This window comes from Desmodus rotundus, chromosome 7 (assembly GCF_022682495.2).
Source record: "Desmodus rotundus isolate HL8 chromosome 7, HLdesRot8A.1, whole genome shotgun sequence".
NCBI classification, from domain to species: Eukaryota; Metazoa; Chordata; class Mammalia; order Chiroptera; family Phyllostomidae; genus Desmodus; species Desmodus rotundus.
In genome coordinates, this window is record NC_071393.1 from 5,188,331 (window position 1) to 5,209,933 (window position 21,603).

Consider the following 21,603-nt stretch of genomic DNA (forward strand, 5'->3'; position numbering starts at 1 on the left):
ATTTGTCAAATTATGCATTTAAATATACACAATATTAAGAAAAAGTGTTGATCAAAAATACTTTATATCAGGCATGAGGTTAGACATATTCCTTCATGTTTCTATAGTTACACCTAAATACTTTTTAAGCTCTAACCTTTATGTTCAGCTTTTGAGAAGCTAGGTGACATCTCATTAGGCTTTACATTTTCTTTATTCCCTGCGGGAGAGTTCTGCCTCTGATCTTGAAGCCTGGAATCCTTAGCTAGAAGATAATATTTTTAAAAATTCAAACTTAGATATGTGATAGAAAAGTAAAATGGGAAAATATTCAACAATTTTTATCTCCTATATTTTTAGAAAAAATTATTTCCATTTAAGAAGGCTTTTCTCCTTTGTCAACATATGAAATACCAATAATTTACTTTATATTAATATTTACTACTCAGCAATGTTAACCCTCTTAACAAGACATTCAAGAATAACACATGAAATTAGCAGTATTAAACAGCTCACTTCATTTACGTAAAATTTTAAATGTGCACACAAATACCCACCTTTGAATAAAACAGCATTTTTTGTATAATGTTCAACCCAAAATAACACTGCACTCTACAAATGGTATTATGGACCTGGAAGCCCTTTCTTACCTACCCTCAATAGATGGGGTAACAGCTCTATTGGATGCAGGACTGGCAGGTGTAGGAGATGCAGCTGGAACAGGCATAGCAACGGCTTCAGCTGGAATAATACCAGCTTGGGGAGAAGCAAGAACTGGTCCACTAGGAGTATTTCCAATACTGTTTTGTCTGGGAGACCTGGGTCTGTGAGTTTTGGGGGATAATCTTGGAACTAAAAGAAAAAGAAAAGTTACTCATTACATTCTCAGCTCCAATAGCACATCCTCAAAGAGGCTTCTTTCAAGACCCAGGTAAAAAGAGTCCTATCTGACCCCCATTCCCAATTACTCTTTATCCTATCACCTAGTTCTTCTTTTCCAAGGACTTAGGAATAATAGTGGGATTAATAATATACTAATACCTAAGTACAACTGTAGTTTTTTTCTTCTAACTAAATATATTACTTCTAAAGGCAGCAGTATATTAAATAAAGTTAGAAACTGGATTTCTAAGGCAAGATAAATGCCACTTTAAAAAATAAAGATAGCAATATTCTCTACTAAGAAGGGAGATGGTTTCTTCTAAAAAAGTACATGTACAGGATCCCTAAGAATTAGGCTTATACATTTCTCCTTCCAATAATAAACTCAAACACCTTTTAGCAGCTCGTAGCCAACCAATCCTATGTTCTTTCTTGCCACATCAGACCCATTCTGCAGTATCTAAGGAAATCAGGGATCAATTTAGCCAAGAAGGGAAGATAACCCAAGCAGGGGTTTCCAGGCTACTACTTCAAAATAAGTATCTAACAGTTTTCACATTCCATTATAAGTCCGTTTACAGAGCTCAGATTCAAATTCAGAGAAAATGGTTAGATTTGCTTCACATTGGTGGTTCTTTACTTTTTTGAGTCACAGGATCATAGACGGAAACTATTATTCAGTAATTGCCATTTTTCTAATTAGTGTAAAAAACAAGCTTGTTACACTGTTCTATGTTTATTTTTTTAAAGATTTTATTTATTTGTAGAGAAAGGGGAAGGGAGGGAGGAAGAGAGGGAGAGAAACATTGATGTGCAAGAGATACAGCGATCGGATGCCTCTTGCGCACCCCCAACTGGGGACCTGACCCGCAACGCAGGCATGTGCCCTGACTGGAATCGAACCAGAAACCCTTAGGTTCACAGGCCAGCCAGCACTCAATCCACCAAGCCACACCAATCAGGGATATGTGTATTGTTTTAAAAAATTTAAAAATACATATTTATTGATTCCAGGGGGAGACGGCGGCGGGGGGGGGGGGGGGGCGGGGAAGGGAGTGGGGAGAGAGACAGAGAGAAAGAGGAAGGGGGAGAGAGAAACATCGATCAGTTGCCTCCCACACACACCCCAACCAGGAATCGAACCTGCAACCTTTTGGTCTACAGGACAACGCTCCAACCAACTGAGCCACACTGGCCGGGCCTATGAATGTTTCTAACAACTATGTTTGTACTCTTTCACTTCTATAATCATGTTTTACTCTCAAAATTCATTTCTAGATCACTTGAGTGTGTCAAATGATTAATGGCAGAAATGAATAAAGGTATTTAGAAATTCTATTTTGTTAACTGAATTATTTCCTTATAATTGAAGACCACAGAAGAAAACAGAAAGTGTAAAGGACTTTACAATATAATTATACATACATAAAGCCGAGCAGTGTATATCAATGCAAGACATTTAACAGAGCTGGGTATCTTTTTGTTTGTTAAGCTCAAAGATATTTTTTGTTTTAAAGGTTCGGTGCACTAAGATATACTGTGACCAAAATACCCACAATCATTACACATTCTAACTCTCCACAGTTACCATGAAAGCAAAACTTAAGCAGCAAAAGCAGTGTTTAGTTTAGTAAGACCTTGTCAAAGTGTAATTTTTACACTTTTATAGCTGCTGTCAGCACATTCCTCAGGCTATTCACAGATAAGACTTGAGTCCCTCATGTATGTTTAACATTCCTTATAAGGGAAATATAGTCAGGAATTAGTACCATATACAGATGCTACCAAAACACAGCACTATAAGCCTCAACAAGAATAGAGATGCAGTCCCTCCAAACATTGTGACATTCTGTGTTTGACTTAAATTTCAGTGGTACTTTATAAAAAGTATATACATACTTACGAGTATTATATGAATCTCATCACAAGTCCATAAGGTAGACTAGGCAAAAATTACTTTACTCACCGAGGAAACTGAAATTCAGAATGATCACAGGATTTGCTCTAACATATGGTGAAGTAAGTTGTGGAACCCAAAATAAAAATACACGGTTTCCAATTTCTGGTTACTTCATTTTTAATATATACACTCACACTTCCTCCAACAGCTTGAGCACTGCCCTTCTTACAACTAGTAGAATTACAAAATAAACACTGTCATTATGCTCTAAGCCAAGTGTTACTTACCCCCACTGACCACTGACGACCAGGTGCCCCCTGCGGGACTGGTCCTTGATGCTGGAGGGGCAGCTGCTTCACTTGGTGGAGTATGGGACACAAATTCTAGGCCACTGGAAATGGAACCCCTCCCAGCAGAAACTCTGTGATTTCGAGGGTGTCGCTGGGCCTTTGGGGACATCCTTGGAGGCCCTAAGAAAGGAACAGTGAACATGACATAAATGCCACAATGTCCATCAGTACAACTTTTGTGCTAAATATACACACCCCCCCATTCACACATATTCCATTCATATTCATTCATTCTCTCTCTGTTTTCCTCGGTTTAAAAAAACGGGGGTGGGAAGCAAGCCATACATATTTTTAGTGGTATTCTTTCAGAATTATTTTGTAGAATACAACAAAGTTTTACAAATAAATTTTATTTCTCTTCATTTTTAAAGAAAGGGAGGGACAAAGTTGGTGGTATGAAATCAATGAGATGGCAGAACTCTTCAAAGATTTTTAGTCATGTGCTTAACCTATATTCATTATTTGTAAAAAATAAGTATAATAAAAAAATGTTAACAGAAGTTATGGCTACATGATGGAATAATTTTTATTTTACCATAACTTTTAACTTTTCCCCTCAAATTTTCTATATTACTTCTAAAATTATAAAAAAATATTTTAAAGAAAAAAACACCCCTATTTAGTTCCTATATGTTTTTGTGTTGTTAAAATTCATGTACACACCCTCCTTAAATTTCCCCCAAATCCTGGTGTGTCTCCCTCTCCTGCCATGGTGATCAATTTTACAACCCATGGCTGAGACTGCCCTTGCCTGCAAGCAGCTCCTCAGATTCAACAGGCTATGGGCTAAAAATTCTACTGTTAAGGCATGACTTTTAAAACCAGAATAACTGACTTTTAGGGAAGAAACTTGCACTCTACGAATTATCAAAATTCTACATCATTAATTCTGCAATGATTAATCCCAGCAATGATTTCTCTTTCTAAAGAAGTCTGTGCTTTCATCAAACAACACCAGTGAAAACTGTACAGAATGGCTCTCATCAGAGAAGCCGGACAGAGCTAACACTAAACAAAATTCATCCTAATGTTGAAGCCCGGGCTCCGCACCCTCGCCTTCGCTGCCATACTTTTTATAATGTCACATTAATTTGTGTCCTAAATAGGAACTTAATTGTGGATACAACCTTAAAAAGAATGTTAATCTTACATAGAATAGTTTTCAACTGGAGACAGGAGTGATTTATAACAAAGAATGATTAAGAGTTGGGTATTTACATATTTTTACATATATTTTTACATCTGTTAGAAAAAGACTGATAAAGTAGGATGGCATAGCTCAAGAAAATCAAACTACAACTTTAAAAAATGCATTCTTTTTGGTCATACAGCAAATATAGAAACAAAACATACTCTCTCCTTTATTAAGCACAGAAAACCACTATATTAAAGTTTTAATTTTGAAGTTCACACTTCAAAAATGCTTCAGTGTCAACTAACTACATAACCCATTTTAACTCAAACTAGTTAAGAAGACACCTTGAATGCAGCTTCCCTGAATATGCAGAAGGTATACTTCTGCAGAAGCAGTCCACAAGCAGTCCTTGTATCTTACTTTTGTGAAGATGTTCACACTCACTAAGGAGTCCTGATTTATTTAACATATTCTCATGATACGAACATCACGTATTTAAACGATGGACTGTAACAAATACTTAGATGGAAGTTGTGTAGTGGCCACCATTACAGGCACTTGTGAGTAAGGAAGTCACCTTGATGGTCAGTGCAATGTGCGGTTGAAGGTTAGCCTCTTCAGTCAGGATCACATGACCTCCCTGCCTGCACGGCAACAACTTAATAAAGAGCAGCCAACATGATTTTCTCCAGGGAAGCGCTTTATGCCAGAAGACCATATAAGCGATATCAATGCCAATTTTAATGAACAAATCAGATTAAAATTTTAACACATACTTCTGATCAAAAGGGCATTATCACTCAGAACACAGGTTTTAAATTTATGCACTGCATTTAAATTAAACTGTGACCTTTCTACAACACATCCATATATTTGATATGTAGCAACGGTGAATTAGCATTAAATATTGAATGAGAATTACAGGGTTTTATTTTTTTAGAAGGGCAAAAAATACTTAAAAGATTAAAATTCATACATGGTTTTTATTAAATCAAGAACTTCTTCGAGATTCAAGTAGACTTTCATTATAAAATATTGCAAAGCTAATTTTTTAAATTCCCCAAACATAAAACCAAACAACTGTAATCTAAGGGTTGACACACAAAGGCAGCTACATGGAATCTCCCTTTCAAAAAGTATCCCTAAATCACCACTCCTGCCTACGGCCAACAGGTAGGTTCACTAGCACCTTGGCCAAGGAGCTGTAAAATAAACAGGTTCTACAGCAAGTCCAAGACTGGCTGAAGAAAGCTCATTGTTCACCATTAGCCACCTTCACAGTGTAAACTGGGAGGGACAAGGCCCTGGGGCAGACCTTCTGGGGCTGTAAAGAAGCTCCATTACCAGGCAGAGATAAACCCCATTCTTAGAATTCAGGACAGTTCACAGTTTCACACAACATTTTATCAAATTTCTCTCTAATCAACAAAAGGTTAATAGAAATAGTTTAATAAACTAAAGTTAAAACACAGAAATTATAGGATATCAAATAATGAAGAGGAAACTTTTCTAATTATAAACTCACATAGGAGTTAAACAAAGACAAACAAAAACATGAACAAATTGTGGTATTGTACCTTCTGAAGACATGCGTTTAGGCATAGTAGAGACAGGAGCTGGAGAACCATGAGCAGAGGGGTGAGACGGGGGTCTGGATGGCCGCGAGGGGGGCCTGGAGGGCGGCCGTGTAGGGGTGGCTGCCCGAGGTGGAAGAGAGTTGGGACCTGACTGGTAGCGAGAAGGTGGGCGAGAGGAAGGAGATGGGCAAGGCGATGGCCAGGGAACACCTGACAGAACAAATGATATGAAGGAAAGTATAAAAACTAAAGAAAAAAATGAGGGAAAAAAGTAAACAGAAAAAAAAGTAAAATGATAAAAATGATTTCTTGTACATTTTAACCCTTTGAGGACAGTCATTTGATTTGTGATAAGTTTTAGCATAACTTAAACTGACATAAATTCACATTTTACTTTAACCTCCTTAAAAGTAAGTCTGTTTAAATGAACACACGTTCCCAAAGGGTTAATTAGGATCTACACATACTACTGAAGAAGACAGTTAAGACTTTGCCTATTAATCCTGCTTCTATAACTGTTTCTGAGTAATCAATAGATTAAAGGAGTATAACATGTACTAGATAATTTCACACAATTAATCACAAAAACTCAGGAATGAGATTTACATTAGTTTTAGCTTTTGAGACATAATGAAAATAAGCAGCAGCTAAAAAATGCTGGTTTCTGATAACCATCTATGATTTTCATCTAGTGTACACGTAAGGTTCAGTCTGAAATCTCATTAAACAAGTTCATTTAAGTAGAAATAAAACATTACTTCCACTATTTTCTTGAGTCACAGGAGTGACAAAGGTTAATAGTCATTGCCTTTGACTATTTTAAACATTTTAATCTTATCAAATTAGGAAATGTGGGGCCTTCTATATAATTATGCAGTTTTTATCTAAGAGAAAATTAACTTATCTAAGAGACTGCTTAATAAACAATGCAACTATAGAGCAGTCTGAGCAAGTAAACTGGCGCTGACATAGACAGCAGAGGTCTGAACAGCACTGACGTGTGAACACAACACAGCACTTACCGCAACAGTCCAGCCTCCTCTCCACAGGCTTCCACACACTTGAGTACCATGCATTTCCCAGCCCGCTTCGGGTTTTTTATTTTGAAAATGCTGTTCATGAACAACTAAAATTCTTTACTCAGCGAGCAAAGAAATCTCACCCCCCATTACTATGTATAGAAATACTCAAGAGTGTTCATTTGGAGAGGAATTCTGGAGAAAGACTCAATGAAAATAAATGAAATTGGAAACTTGGAGTTCTCTGTTTTTCCTCCTGACATTCCAACCTTAAATACCTAAAATTGATTGCCCACTTTCCCCACTAAGTTAGGAACACACTGTCACTATTATTAATTACTGTATTTCCATACTGTCTACAGTACTGCTGGCTAGTCTCCCAGACTTAAATGAAAGACCCATGACCTATGAGCTATATTCAGTCTAGACTTAGAGTAGAAAAACATCTTCCTACTAAAGATGCAAGTTTCTTTTACTTAAGCTAAACTACAATATCCACTATTATACTAAGAGTTGTTTTTATTATTTTTTAAGCACATTTCATTCTTCACTTTCTTCACATGACTCTTGGTCATGTCTTATGTTAGAAGTCCCCTCTAAGCTTGCTTGAAGTAAGCAGAACATAAATGCATAAGCACACAATAAATAAAAATAAACCTATATTAACACTGAGTGTTCCACACAGATTAGAATTTTCCATTTAAATTTTTTGTAAATAATTTTATCATCAAGTATTTTTAAAATTGAGAACATACTCAAAGTTTCCAATTTCTTTATATGTGGAGGGTTTTTTAAATTTTATTTTTTTTGCAAAGTGAAGACATTTGCCAATGTCTTTAGTTAAATTTAGCACCTTATCTTAATACATGAGTAGTACACATCATGTTAAATACATTCCAATGACTTATACTAATTTTCACTAATTTTACTAATTATCCACCAGACAAATTTAAATTAATTTTTGAAGTGAAAACTACTTCACAGAAATCATTAAAGGTGTGCACATTCTTATCATTATGTAAACTTATAAATATTTAGAAAGCTGTATATTTGATCAATGACATTTGACAAATTTGGTCAAAATACTTGCCTCCATTAACTACTCTTTGGTCTGAACCAGAATTCGGGTTGAAATCTGAAGTGTGAGAGGTGGATCTTGATGGCATGGAGCCCGATCCAGGCTGGCCCATACGCGGTGAATTCTGTCTCCCACTTCCCCAGGATATGACTTCTCTATTTCTTTGTCCAGGAGGAATATATTTATTTTCCCTGAAAATGAGAGATCCTCTAAATTATCTTATCCTGAAAGGTACCAGGCCAATGAAACAAACCTTAAAGTAATTTAGGAAGAAGGGAATTCTTGTTATAAAAATGTTAAACACTAAACCAAACCGCCTCACTCCCAGACAACCCTTTTCCCCCACTTTGCCCTGAGTTCTAGCCTCCAGCCTCTCCTTTACCTCAGACTCTCCTTCCTAAGCACAAAGTTGAATAGCTGTGTGTTCATTCTATTCCACTTGGCCTCTTACATGGCTGATTCTATCAATCATGGTCTATCTTCCTGAAACTTTCTTCCTCCTTGGCTTTCTCTTTGTTTCCTCTGAGATCTTTTCTGTGTCTGTTCTCGGTTTTTCGTGGCTTCAATAGCAGCAATGCTAACGAATCCCAAATCCTCACTGCCAGCTGCCCAGTCTCAGTGTCTCCCAATGAATACTTTAATTCAAATCACCAGACCCTAAACTATGAGTGCCTTAAGACAGGATATGTATCTTACTCTAACAGGTATACAGCAGGTGCTTTTCAACACATTTGTGAATAAATAAACAAAAGAGCCGTTAGACCCTCAAGTGCAATAAATTGCACAAATGGCCCCAGCTGGTGTAGCTCAGTGGCTTGACCACGGGCCTGTGAACCAAAGGGTAGCCAGTTCGATTCCCATTTGGGGCACATGCCTGGGTTGCGGGCCAGGTCAGGTCCCCAGTAGGGGGCAGGTGAAAGACAACCACACATTGATGTTTCTCTCCCTCCCTCTAAAAATAAATAAAATCTTTAACAACATTGCAAATGGACTCACTGTATCTCCCCTCAAACTTGCTCCATGTTTTCTAGCTCCATTACCAGTACAAACATCAGTTCACTCAGCTATCAAATAAACCTCAGGTTTGCTCCTGGTTTTTCTAACCGTTCAGTTGCTAGCCCTGGTCTAGTTAGTTACCAGGTCCTCACCCTTGAATGATTTCAAAACATTAACTGATCTCCATGTTTCAGCCAGTTCTCAATGTCCCAGAGTTTCCTTACGTAATCCCCTGCCTACAAGGTACTCTTTTAATATGAAATGCGAAGTCCTTTGCTCCCTCTGTCCCTATCCCCAGTGTCCACAATCACACCGCCAACACTCACCCTGTATTCCAGAAACATGAAACACTAGCCTTTTCCTCAGCTGGTTGGGTTCTCTCACACATCTTTTCACCATGTGAGGAATTCTTCTCTCTTATTTCTCTCTGAGTGACAGATTCACTACCCTATCACAAAACGTCACTTCCTCTGACCCTAGAGGTCCTGCCAGCCCCTCTGCACATGGGACGTTCCTAGTATTCTGAACTCACCTCTAATCTAAATGAGCTCTTTCAGACCTCAGCTTACTCATAGTGTATATCCAACACTTGGCTCCACAGACCTGAGGCTCCCAAAATATTTTCCAAGATTACTATAATCTTTTCTGTAATATAGCCTTAAACTGATTCCATTTGCATTCTCTACCTAAGCTACATTAAAGGAAGATGAAATATAATAATACACCTTGTCACACAGACCTTGAGTTGTGTATCCAAAATACTGCATCATGATTTCCTTTAAATACCTAGTATTTATGCTGTGACCCTCACGTTCACTGGAATTTCTCTGAACTGCTGTGTATTTTTCTTCTTCACTCCTATCGTCATTTTCCAGGGCCACCCGGGCTTTGTACTGGGCACTTGATTCAATTTCTTCTGCTAATTGGTTTGCTCTCGCTTCTCGTTTTAAAAATTCTTCCGAATTATCCCTTTCTAAGGGCACCCTGAAACATGGGAAAAAGAAAAAGCAAAGTCAGTGTTTTAAAGTCGTAGTTTATGTATCTGTCACAATCAACTGTTAAGAGAAATTTAGAGTTTGAAATAAAACTCTAGTAAAACTGTAAGAGAGTTACAGTGATCTATTTATTTATAAAAAATTTGAATTATTTTGTTACCTTTTCCCTAGAGGAATATAACATTTTCAAATCTGATTAAATTGACTATTCCCTCATAACCTCTACATTTGAACATTTAGTTTTTACAATTTAAAAACATAACAAAAATAAAATTTCTTCAAAGCATAAATTTAGAGTACAGGTAAACTACATTTATTCTGTTTTAATGGGAATTTATCAACTTAGGCAGTAACAGGATAATGCTTTCACGGAATTGTTTAATTTAAAATCCAACAGAAACATTTACTCAACATCATAATTTAAGTTGATGATAAAGACAAATGCAGTAAATATATAAAAGCAAACTGTTTAAACTTACGTATATGAAGATAAACTGCTATCATATGTAGACACTACACCATAGTTTTCTTCATTATATCGAAACATATCATTGGGATCCCATCCATTAGACTAGAAAAGAAATGAAGCTCATTTTTCAAAAGGACAAAATATTTGTCTTCTTTAACTCAGTTATAATCAATATCTGCATCAACATCATCATAGTAGCACAATCTAGCAAATTAAAAATGTAGGCAAAATATTCCTTTAAAAGTGTTTTTTTGTTTTGTTTTGTTTAGAGAGAGAAGGGAGGGAGAAAGACAGGGAGAGAAACATCGATCGGTAGCCTCTTGTATGTGTCCTAACCTGGGAATGAACCCACAACCCAGGCATGTGCCCTGACCAGGAACTGAACTGCTGACCTTTTGCTTTGGGGGATGATGGCCAACCGACAGATCCATACTGGTCAGCACTAGAAATGTTTTAAGGAAAAACTTTTCTTCTACATCAACCCCTACAAGTTGGTAAATAACTATATAAAACACTTATTTGACAGGTTATCAGTAAAAGTTTAGAACATTTGTTACTTCATAAAATATGAGCCTTTAGGTCAGGATTCTCTCCTTTCCCTATTCCCTTACAGCCATTTTTCTTTTTTCTTTTTGAGAATAAAGCATGTTTTATTCAGGTAGAGAAAAAGAAAAGAAGCCAGGGAACAGTCACCGTTTGAAAAGAAGTGAAAAGTATGCGTCCAAGTGTGAGCAGGCCAACTCAAGAGTGAGTTGTGCCCTAACAGCCATCTTTCTATAGGGTATTTACTGGAAATCTCCATGAGTTGACTGGCCATCAGGTCTGTGTGAGACAAGTGGTGTTTTCTGATAGCCAAAACTATTCCCAGTGTTTGGGAGGAAGGAAGGGAGAAGCTAAAGCTTCCCCGCTGCACCACTGCTTCAAGGTGCAGCATGGTACTAGATCCCTGCCATCGTCCCCCTCCTCCTGGGCATGCTCAAAGGGAAGGCAGCATGACAGAGTAAACAGGTAAACACTGTACAAAGTCACAAGAGCTAGGTTTGAGAACTAGCTTTTGCCATTAGTAGCTGTGGGTCCTCAACAATGAGGTTCTAGGGCTTGGTGCCCTGACCTGTAATCTCAGTATAGGTAACTCTACAATTCTATGAGAAAGCTATGACTCTCTAAAGTTAAACTATATATTTTTTAACTACATTCTTCAATCTATAAGAATCAACAAATCAGGGGCAGAAGCAGAAAAAATCTTCACTGGTGAATATTAATGTCTCGGTGATCACTTCTCTCTATTACTTCAACTCCTCTTTTAAAGCCTGACTGATGAAAAGGCCAAATACAGTACTCAATCATTATCCATCTCGAAGAGAGAACACAGAATCACCCAAGCAACGCTGACGGCAATGTGAACACTGAAGCTTGCCTCGAAGTCCCCCATCACCTCTGGGTCCTTCTGTGCTAATCCGGATAAAACTACACTGAAATTCTACCACTACGGCAACCCTCTAGTCCTAACACATGACAGGGAATCAGTTACCTATGGAGGCTTTAAAATTACGTAAGCAGTATGTGCTCCATGTAATAAATCTCAACTGTGCAGAAAGACATCCAACAAAGTTAATGTCTTCCAATCCCAGCATGCATAACCACTATTAACAACTTCTTGGGCTTAATCTGGACAGTCTCTATGCATATATAAGAATATAATCAGCTCTCTCTCTCTCTCTCAAAAATTTCAAATAGGATCTTCTTGTTCTAAAACTTGCTTTTTCTTTTATTAAGTCTTGCATATCTTTCCATATCAGAATTCTGTTCTTTTTAGTGGACATACAGTATTTCAACTGAACAGAGGTACAATAAATGTACTTAACCCACACCCTTCTAATGGACAGTGAGGATGTAACCAGTTTTTCACTATCAGAAATGGCTGCCAAAAAAAAAATCCTCATACATAATTATTTGAACATCTTATGAATATATTAGGACAAAAATAAATTCTCATAGGTAGAACTGCTAGACCAAAGTGTACATGTATTTTAAATTTTGATAGATATTGCCTGAATGCTCTCTAGAATGCATCTATCAGTTTTTCTGCCTCGCTATCATTTAAAAAAAAAAAAAAAAAAAGAGTGCCTGCCTGGCTGGGTTGCCCAGTTGGTTAGAGTATCATCTCGATACGTCAAGGTCACAGGTTTGGTCCCCAGTCAGGGCACATACAAGAATCAACCAGTGAATGAATGAATGGGTGGGGCAGCAAATCAATGTTTTTTTTTCTCTCTAAAATCAATTAAAAAAAAAAAGAGTGCCTACTTCTCCATACCCTCCACACAGGTGATGTGCTGCACAGGCCTTAGAACCCTCACATGAGGTTATACATGCTTCTTTAAAGTCTGAAAATTAATAGTGATGTGCTGCCTACATCACACCCAAATAATGATGTTTCCTATGTATTTATGACTTAACAGTGACTTAAAGATAAAACACAGATTTGTTATAAAGACTTCTCTGTAATATTCCATGGAAAAGTCTTCATCCAATTTAAATTTTGATAACTAAACAGTCATTTTTGGCAAGAGATTTTGCTTTCTATCTCTACAGTTTAGAAAATTAATTTACAGAATCCTAAAGATAGAGTCTTTATAAGCATTTGAGTTACAGATAATGTGTTATAGGAAAAGTAAAAATATTTGCCAAGAGGCTTTTAGAAACAGGTATTTGTGGAGAATAATCCTAATTTAAGAGCAAGAAATTTACCTGTTGCTTTAATTCTAATGTTACCTAACTATATACCTTAATAATAGGCTTCTTCAGAGAAGCCTAAAAGTTATACTTGGACCTCACCTAAAGTCAACGGACAAGACACCACACCACTTGCCTTGGGCTGCTTTATTGGGGCAGAGCACTCAAAGCAAAATAGGCTGGCATTTCCAGTTTCCCATTTAACTTTGTTTAAGTTGCTTATTATGACTTACTTTAAAAACAGAAAAATAATTTGAAGCATCCCAAAGAAACATTTTTCTGTATTTACTGCCCTGAGGTGGGGGTAGGGGGAAATACAGATGACAGTCTCTATTTACACAATAAAACTGTTGTTTTAAATGTACTTGTAACAACAACAACATACTTAAAGTTAAAACCAAGTGACAGGATGTGATACTACATCAAGTGGCCATAGTCTGATACTAATCCAAACATAATACTTACAACGTCATTTTCCAAAGCTTCTAGTTCCTCACTGGTAGTGAGTTCACCTGAATCCCAGGGTTCCAGGTCCTTCTCTTTGTGTTCACCATTCACTTTAGCACTGATTGCAGAGTCAGTAAAAGCATCTGTAAAGGATGTTTTTGGTTTAAAGATCATACAACCAACTGGACAATGGACTACATTATATACACATAAATTATCAACAAAGAAAAAAATTATCAGCAAAGATGTATGCTAACAAATAATTATGAAAAGGGAATTTCTAATACAGAAAGAACAATACTCATTAACAATATGCTTTCAGATGTTTAATGCTCCTAATACTATAGCCTTCAAAAAACTTAACTGGCATAATAGGTAATTATTAATGAAGGTATATATTCCCATATAATTTTAAGCCACATAAAATGTTTTTTATGTATTCACAAGTCATTAAATTACATCAAAAAGTTACTCTATGTTTTAGAAATTATCTAGAAAATTTCTATCCATTCACCTAAAGCAAGACCTCTTGTTTAATGAACCCAGTACTTAAGAGATATCCTCAGAGCTCCTGCAGCCAGCCAAAGATTTTTTAACTTTCTGATCATATATCTACATGCAAGTTATCAGTATCCTACCATCCTCTTGCCATTAGTAACTGAAGCTATTCTAAATGACTCATCCCTTCACAGAACCCACTCTTCCCTGTAGCCGCCTTGTTACAAAGTACAGGCCCTACAGTGTTACCTGTCCCCAAAAGTTACAGGCGCAGGCCTATCAATTCTTTCTCATTGGTGCCTTCTTCTCCTCTCTTAATGTTACTGAGGAGAACTAGCTTGTGAAAACAACATAGCATCACTATGTCCAGCTGACAGGCACTATCTATCTATAGCTATCCAGCAAAGAAAATTTTCCTCTAGTTGGGGTTAGGACCCAGCTAAGTAAAGGTCCACTTGGGCAATGTTAGCATGAGAAAATGGCCTGGAGATAAACACTTGCATTTAAATGACTGGCTCCACAGGGTATCGTCTAGTACAGGGCTAGGCACTGACACTTCTGCTGATCTGGCTCTGCTAGAGAGGACTGGCTGCCAGTCACTGTGCCCTCACCCTTACTGCAGTCTGCCACCAAGGAAGAGAAGGAAGGAAACAATCAACATCTGTGTCTTCTTCAAAAGAGCCATTTCCAGAGGGATTTTTGATTTGGTACTGCTTCTGTAACTATCATCTGCTCCTTAGTGGGCTAAGTGATGACAAAATAAGAAATTCGAGCCAGGAATTTTAGGGACGGCACTATAAGCCTAACTAACTCTTACCTCCTCTCACCCCAAACTAGGGGTGTATGGGTCTGTACAGGTGTGCGCACACACTAGGGAATAAAAGCATAATTGTACCATTGGGCTTAGCTGCCAGCTCTACCAGCAGCACACCTCCCATTGCTAGCAATTGTACAAGCCAAGAGCGTACAGAGGGGAGTCCCCAGAGCAGCACACCTCAGCTAGGAGTGGGGTGGAGCAGTCACTGGAAGATGACTGCGTTTTAGAAAGGCTTTCTAAGAGGTTCAAACAGGCTGATGCTGTCTTCATAATGCCATCTTCAGATGAAAGCCTCTGATGGTCCTAAAAACTTGGCTTTACAAGGCACTCACCTAAGTCAAGCCCTATTCTGTATCATCTTAAAGTTATACAAATTCTTGGTAAAAATTAATTTTTCCATGTGTATTTTCAAGAATGTGAAATGCTCCAAGAAAACATCAAATAGTAACTTACATTAGGAAGCTAAAATTCCCTACTTTAATTTTCACAAGACTAGAACAGAAAATTAGGCTACAGGAAAATTCCAAACCAGTCATGTTATCTTCTGCAAGAAGCAACAGGATTATTAATTTATAGTTAAGATCCTGTTAATGTTTTAATCACACAAATTTTTGAAAAGCATATATTTATGTGAATAAAGCATATATTTAGGTGGAAATCCAGCATTAAAAATAGCATTGTTTTTATTCACAAAATTAAAGCTTAAAGCAGCAATAGATTTTTTTACAGAACCATGTAAATGGACTTTTTCTCACTGTAGGCATGTATGTCTATGTATGGCGAAGTATTCAGGAAAGGCTAGAGACAGCTGAGCTGACATGAAATTGGAAGATTGAAATATACAAGAAAAATAGCTTAAATAGTTTTTATCATCGATATTATTCTAAACAAAACAGAAAGGCTCCCTCAGTGGGAGCCGAGGTAAAAAAGCAAACCTCACTGAATTCAGTTTTATTCTGCTGATCAGTTCAGGTTGTAGTAAAAGGCCATTTATTCAATAACCTATTTTTTTTCAATACTACATTTTAATCTTAAATCGTCTCTTTACAACATCAAACTTGTAAAAGAAATGGACTGTTTACATGTTTTTACTTAGCATTCTGGTTTTCTTTCAAGGTAGAAATGGGGGAAGGGAAAATGCAAAAGTGCTTCTCTTAATAAGGAATGATTTTCCTTTTAAAATTTCCCCCAAAGAAAAGTCTCTCTTTGATGATGAGTAAAGAGTTTAGGGAACGATGTGCAGAAACAAAGTCAGCACAAAATGAGGCAATAGTGTCAGGATACTGGGCAACACCCTGCTCATAAATACTTTATTTCAGATCAACGCTGTGTCATTAGCTAGAAGGAAGCAAGGCCTGACTATTCCATTCTACACTGTTACAATTATCCACTACTGTAAATTCTAAAAATGCTGTTTTATTAACAGCCATGTTTGGGTTTTTGAAAAACATGGTTGGTATTACATACATAGTACAGTGTTGTTGCCAGAATTTCTGCAAAGTTCAGAAAAGCAACTGGCTGTAACCTAATTGGAACTGTGGGAATTTGCATGTTGATTTCCCAGTGCCATAATCAGAGCGTATTAACTTTCCATTATCCTCTATGGTAAGAAACAAAAGCATTATAAAGGCAAGATGCAAGAATACAAAGTGACTGTTAGAAAAATGTTACCTGTTTCTGAAGGAACTACAGGTACAGAAAGAAAAAAAAGAAAAACAATAAAAATTATCAGATGAAATAATAGATATAACTTCATCATGTGCTTCATTCCCTGCTTTATAAACATTCAATTTATAAAAGTCTCTAAACTAGAAGGAAAAAAAGGTACAAGATTATCCGACTCCCTCCCCAAGTTCCCCTAATTCTACCCCCCACAGCATGTGGGCTCTCAAAGCCTCCCTTCTTTCTGATTCTGGGCAGACACCCAGTCATTTAGGGCCGATGGAGCCACCTGGTGGTGATTGGAAAGAAATGTCTTAATACGTGCCCCTACCCCTTGATTATCCCTCAGCCCCAAACCCAGAAAACAGGACAGGTGCTCTCCTCCTCAAGTTCCCCTCTTTTACTTCTCAGTCAATTATGACCCTGAAAAAGCAGAATTGTCTGAGAATATTTTAAAGAGCCAAAGTAGTGGTGAACTTAAGTTAATCGCTAGTAATATGCTATAAAATAAATATAAATTAAAACTACAAAATTACATAAAACTATTTAAAGCTTAAAAATCATTATCAGACTTAACATCAGAAACCCTCAAATATAATTCCAGAAAAGTCTTCATCAAAATTCTCAAACCACTTCCTCTCGCAATTAAATCTGCTTTTTCTCAAACACTGAAATTTTAGATAAATAAAAAACATTATTTCAATAATATTGTTGTTTTTACCAATTATTAACACTGTGACTTTTTTCAATGACTTTAAAAAGTATTTTCTCATCATGTACCATGAGTGGGTTACACAAGGACAATCTGTACACAACAGAATCTCTGTTACAGTGGGTGCCAACAATGCAACTGATTAGCATTTATTGGGTATCACTGAGTTTGCATGAGCTAAGGAGTCAAATCTGACTAAGATACAATCCCTGGCTTTTCCTCCTGGAGTTCCTAGGTACAGAAGAGTAGTTACAGATGTGAAGCACATCTTTTAGGATCAAATGTGAAAAGTGCTAAAGTTTAAGAACATAGTTCTGAGGAACAAAAGGCTGCGACTTTAAAAGCAACAGCTGATCAGGACTTCAAACACACAAGCAAGCCCTGGCCAGAGAGCTCAGTGGGTTAGCACTTCCTCCCAATCCCTGATCAGGACACACATAAGAATCAACCAATGAATACACTAAGTGGGTGGAACAACAAATCGATGTCTCTCTGTCTCTCCCCCCGTCTTCCTCTCTCTCTAAAATCAATAATTAAATTTAAAAATATAATTTTAAAAAAAGAAGCAAAAATTAAGCAGGGGAAGGTAAAGACATTGTAACATAGACTAGACTAGCACTAAAAATAAAATTTCTCCAAATGTACACAAGTCCATGGATAAGATTACCTTTATATTTTATATTCAGTTTTTATGAATTTTCACACTGTAAGTATATACTCAACCATGAATTTTATTATACAGATAATATTAAAGAACACAGCACTAAAGAACAGCATGAAGAAAAAGATTCAGATAATGAGCACAGCGAGGGCCCAGGTAGGAACAAAAGGACCAAGGGGGCAAGTGGAGGCAGTGCCCTCAGGCGTGAGGGAGAAAAGCTAAGAGAGGACACAGGGAGCCTCTGCATTAGGGATTCTTAACCTTTTTTTTCTTTGATTCATGTACCCCTTTGGCATTTTGGAGGAGCTTATGGATTTAATTGCATAAAATACACAGGAAATCAATTATATGAAATGCAGTTATCAAAATCTAAAAAACCAAATCTGTGCCATAGTAATACATGCTTCTTTATTAATCCAGAAAATAAGATCTAACAGCAAATGTAATAACTACTGTAATTTTAAAGAGGCAACGAGCATAAGTATTATTTTGAGATACCCACATCTATGCAAGTGATATAAAATTAACTGAATTGTATAGGTGCTAGAGGTACAGACACTGCAAACACTAGGTTTGCTGCCCATATTAGTAATGGAGAAAAATGCTAAATTTGAATTAAAGGTTAATAAGAATAAAAATTTAGTATTTTCCCCGATCCAAGTTCACTGGTGCTCTGAATCCACTTCACAAACCACTTGGGAATGCATGGATCTAGGTTAAGGACTCTGCCTATAAGTTCTAAAAAGTAGGAAGAAAGAGCATTCTGCTGTGGATAAAGGAAATGAAGCAGACGGAGTACACTAAAGGAAGTGGTCATTAAGCTTGCAGAAACAGGTTAAAAAGAAAAAAAAAAAAAAGGTCTGCTGAACTCTCCTGAAGCCCCAGCATGAGCCAGAAACTATATTCCTAACCAGCACCACAATGGCATTTTCCTCAGCCACACCCAGCAGGCTGTCTTTATTTATAGGAGTAGACAGGGAGGAGTTTAAAAATGGAGAGCCAGAGGAAGATCAAACAAATGACCCAATTTCTTCATTTAAACAAGTGGAAGAAGGCTTGGGAAGGGTCTGAGAGCCCTGTGAGGAGCAAAGAAAAAAGGGAGTAGAAGAGTAAAGGTGAAGCTGGCTGTGGTCAGGGTAGATCTTGAAGGGCACTCTGGAAGAGAAGCAGTTACAACAAGTGATGACAGAAGTCAGGAAACCAGGCTGCTAAAATGGGATGGAGATGAAAGACAGGGAAGTAACAGAGCTCTGAAGGCTAAGTTTCTACAGGAATAGTGTTCTGGTCCAAATAACCAACTTGAAAATAAATTTTTGTAACATCTACCATTCACAGACTAACATTTGAAAGTATCAGGGTCCTAGCCACAAAACTATATAGGAAATTTGAAAGCCTCTGTTCTAAATACCAAGAAGTTATAGTTACATTACAAAATACACCAGACAAGCACTTGCCTATTTAAAAATGCAGAAGTGGATACTGCTCATTTTGAATGACCACAGCGACTTTCCAAATGTAATTCTGGGCCTATCAAGCAGAATTATTTCATACTTAAAATGTTAGAAGTGGTTTGATATACCATGGAGATGATAGTTATAAAACAATAAAATTCAAGTCTTTGAGGTTAGATCCCTAAAAGTCAGTCCTAAAGTTTTTCCTTCAAATAAAAATTTCTTAGGAGAGAATAAATCAGGGAGTGCTAGTATAAATAAAAACGTAACATAGGTCTGCCTGAATTCACACATGGTAGGAGATGGACAGGAGACCAGGACCTGTCTCTGCAGCACATGTACCCCCCAAAACAGGCAACAGAGCCTTCCCTGCTTATAATCTCTTCTCGTCCCAGCAGGTGAAATTCTGAAATAAAATAAAAGCCAGTAGTGGCAAAACCATGACTTCCCAGTAGATGGAGATGTTACCATTAAGAAGAACACACCAGTAAGCAGTTGTGTGACCTAACGACATGGATAATAAGACACACAATGTAAGACAGGACAGCCCAATACAACAGAATTAAGAAAAGGCTGACCGTCTAAATTCTCACATTATATATAAAATTTTAAAATAATTTTTTACTTAATAGAAAAAGATGTCATTTTTCCAAACAGAGACCTACCTACCTAATCATATCTTTGCCTCTAGGGCACTTGAATAAGGAAAATTAGCTTTGTGACCTTTAAGTAGAAAGGGGGCTGTTTTTACCCTGGTTAGCCCAAGAATAAAGTAAATGTACCAGGTCTGCCCAGAAGGTATCCAGCCACATAATATGAAAAAGAAACATTTATTGAAGAAGATACAAAAAACATTGTACATAGGACCTCAGTCCCCTTCAAAGTAGTTCCCTTGACACCTCACACAGTCCTCCCAGTTGCCATCAACGGCCCCGTCGCATTTTCCTGAATCTCATTGACAGTCTGAATCTCTTTCTTCTCAAAGGTGATTTTAGTTTTGGTTAAAGGCAGAAGTCGCAGGGCGCCACATCTGGGCTGCAGGGGGCTGAGTTACCTGGATGATTTAATATTTTGCCTAAAAACTGTGCAATAAGACGTGATGCATTTAGCAGGTGTGTTGTTGTGATGAAGCTGCCAATCATCAGCTGCCCACAGCTGCGGCCTTCTGAATCATCTGAATATTTTCCAAAGAGGAATGTTCAAGCTTAATGCAAAATTTGGGGCAGTTTCGTTGCTCTATGCCCTCAGTCATTTTGAATGCAGCGGCCACACAGTACACATGCTCACTCAATGGCGCCTACTGCCCCCACTGACCAGTACAGTGAAGTCGTCATTATTCATACATGCACATTCCAGTCCACTCTCCTGGATGCCAGGTTACACTGATGTTGCACAAACTATCCTTGTTATACTAACAATAGCTGGAGTTTTTTCCTGACAGACCTCGTATCTCTAAGGTATGGTAACCTTTAATTCCATGATTTCAAACTGCACTGAAATAAAGCTGACTTCTTTTTGTTTTTTAAAGATTTTATTTATTTATTTTTAGAGAGAGGGGAAGGGTGGGAGGAAGAGAGGAGAGAAACATCAATGTGCAGTTGCCTGTCACACGCCCCACAGTGGGGACCTGATCCTCAACCCAGGCGTGTGCCCTGACTGGGAATTGAATTGGCGACCCTTTGGTTCACAGGCCAGCACTCAATCCACTGAGCTGCATCAGCCAGGGCTAAAGCTGATTTCTTCCTATTCTTTACTAATGAAAACACTAGGTACACAGATACAAATTCAAGTATGTGTGCGTTTCTAACACACTACAGCTAAGGAAAATTAATTACTTTAAAAGACTTTCAAATAGCCTGTACACAAGCTTTAACACTTTACTCCCATATCTATGCTCTTGACTTCTCTCACTTGTGTAAGAGTCATTTGGGGGCTTCTCTCTTTCTTTTTCTTTTGAAGAGTTTATTTATTCATTTTTAGAGAAAGAGGAAGGGAAGGAGAAAGAGAGGGAGAGAAACATCAGTGTATTGCCTTTCATGCACCCCTACCAGGGAGCAGGCTGCAACCTAGGCACAGGCTGTGACCAGGAATCGAACTGGCGACTTTTAGCTTTACTGTATGACACCCAACCAATTGAGCCACACCGGTCAGGACGGGGACTTATTTTCAAAGTTAACACTTGGGATTTTGTTTTTTATATTTCAAAAGTATATTAAAATGCCTACCAGAAGCAACCTTCTGT

General features: G+C 37.5%; 1 protein-coding gene across 6 annotated transcripts in view; it reads right to left on the bottom strand.

The window, feature by feature from the left end:
- Window positions 1-21,603, bottom strand: part of ATXN2 (ataxin 2) — a 93,806-nt gene that overhangs the window by 30,189 nt on the left and 42,014 nt on the right. For 5 of the 6 annotated variants that reach the window (XM_053928758.1, XM_053928755.2, XM_053928754.2 and 2 more), the window contains exons 6-13: window positions 13,579-13,703; window positions 10,391-10,482; window positions 9,703-9,900; window positions 7,933-8,111; window positions 5,824-6,033; window positions 3,049-3,231; window positions 634-831; window positions 137-244 (exon numbers count right to left, since the gene is read on the bottom strand). In XM_053928758.1, coding sequence (XP_053784733.1) covers window positions 137-244; window positions 634-831; window positions 3,049-3,231; window positions 5,824-6,033; window positions 7,933-8,111; window positions 9,703-9,900; window positions 10,391-10,482; window positions 13,579-13,703 — 1,293 coding nt within the window. The remainder of the gene's footprint in view (window positions 1-136; window positions 245-633; window positions 832-3,048; window positions 3,232-5,823; window positions 6,034-7,932; window positions 8,112-9,702; window positions 9,901-10,390; window positions 10,483-13,578; window positions 13,704-21,603) is intronic. The other variant, XM_053928759.1, reaches the window with a different exon arrangement.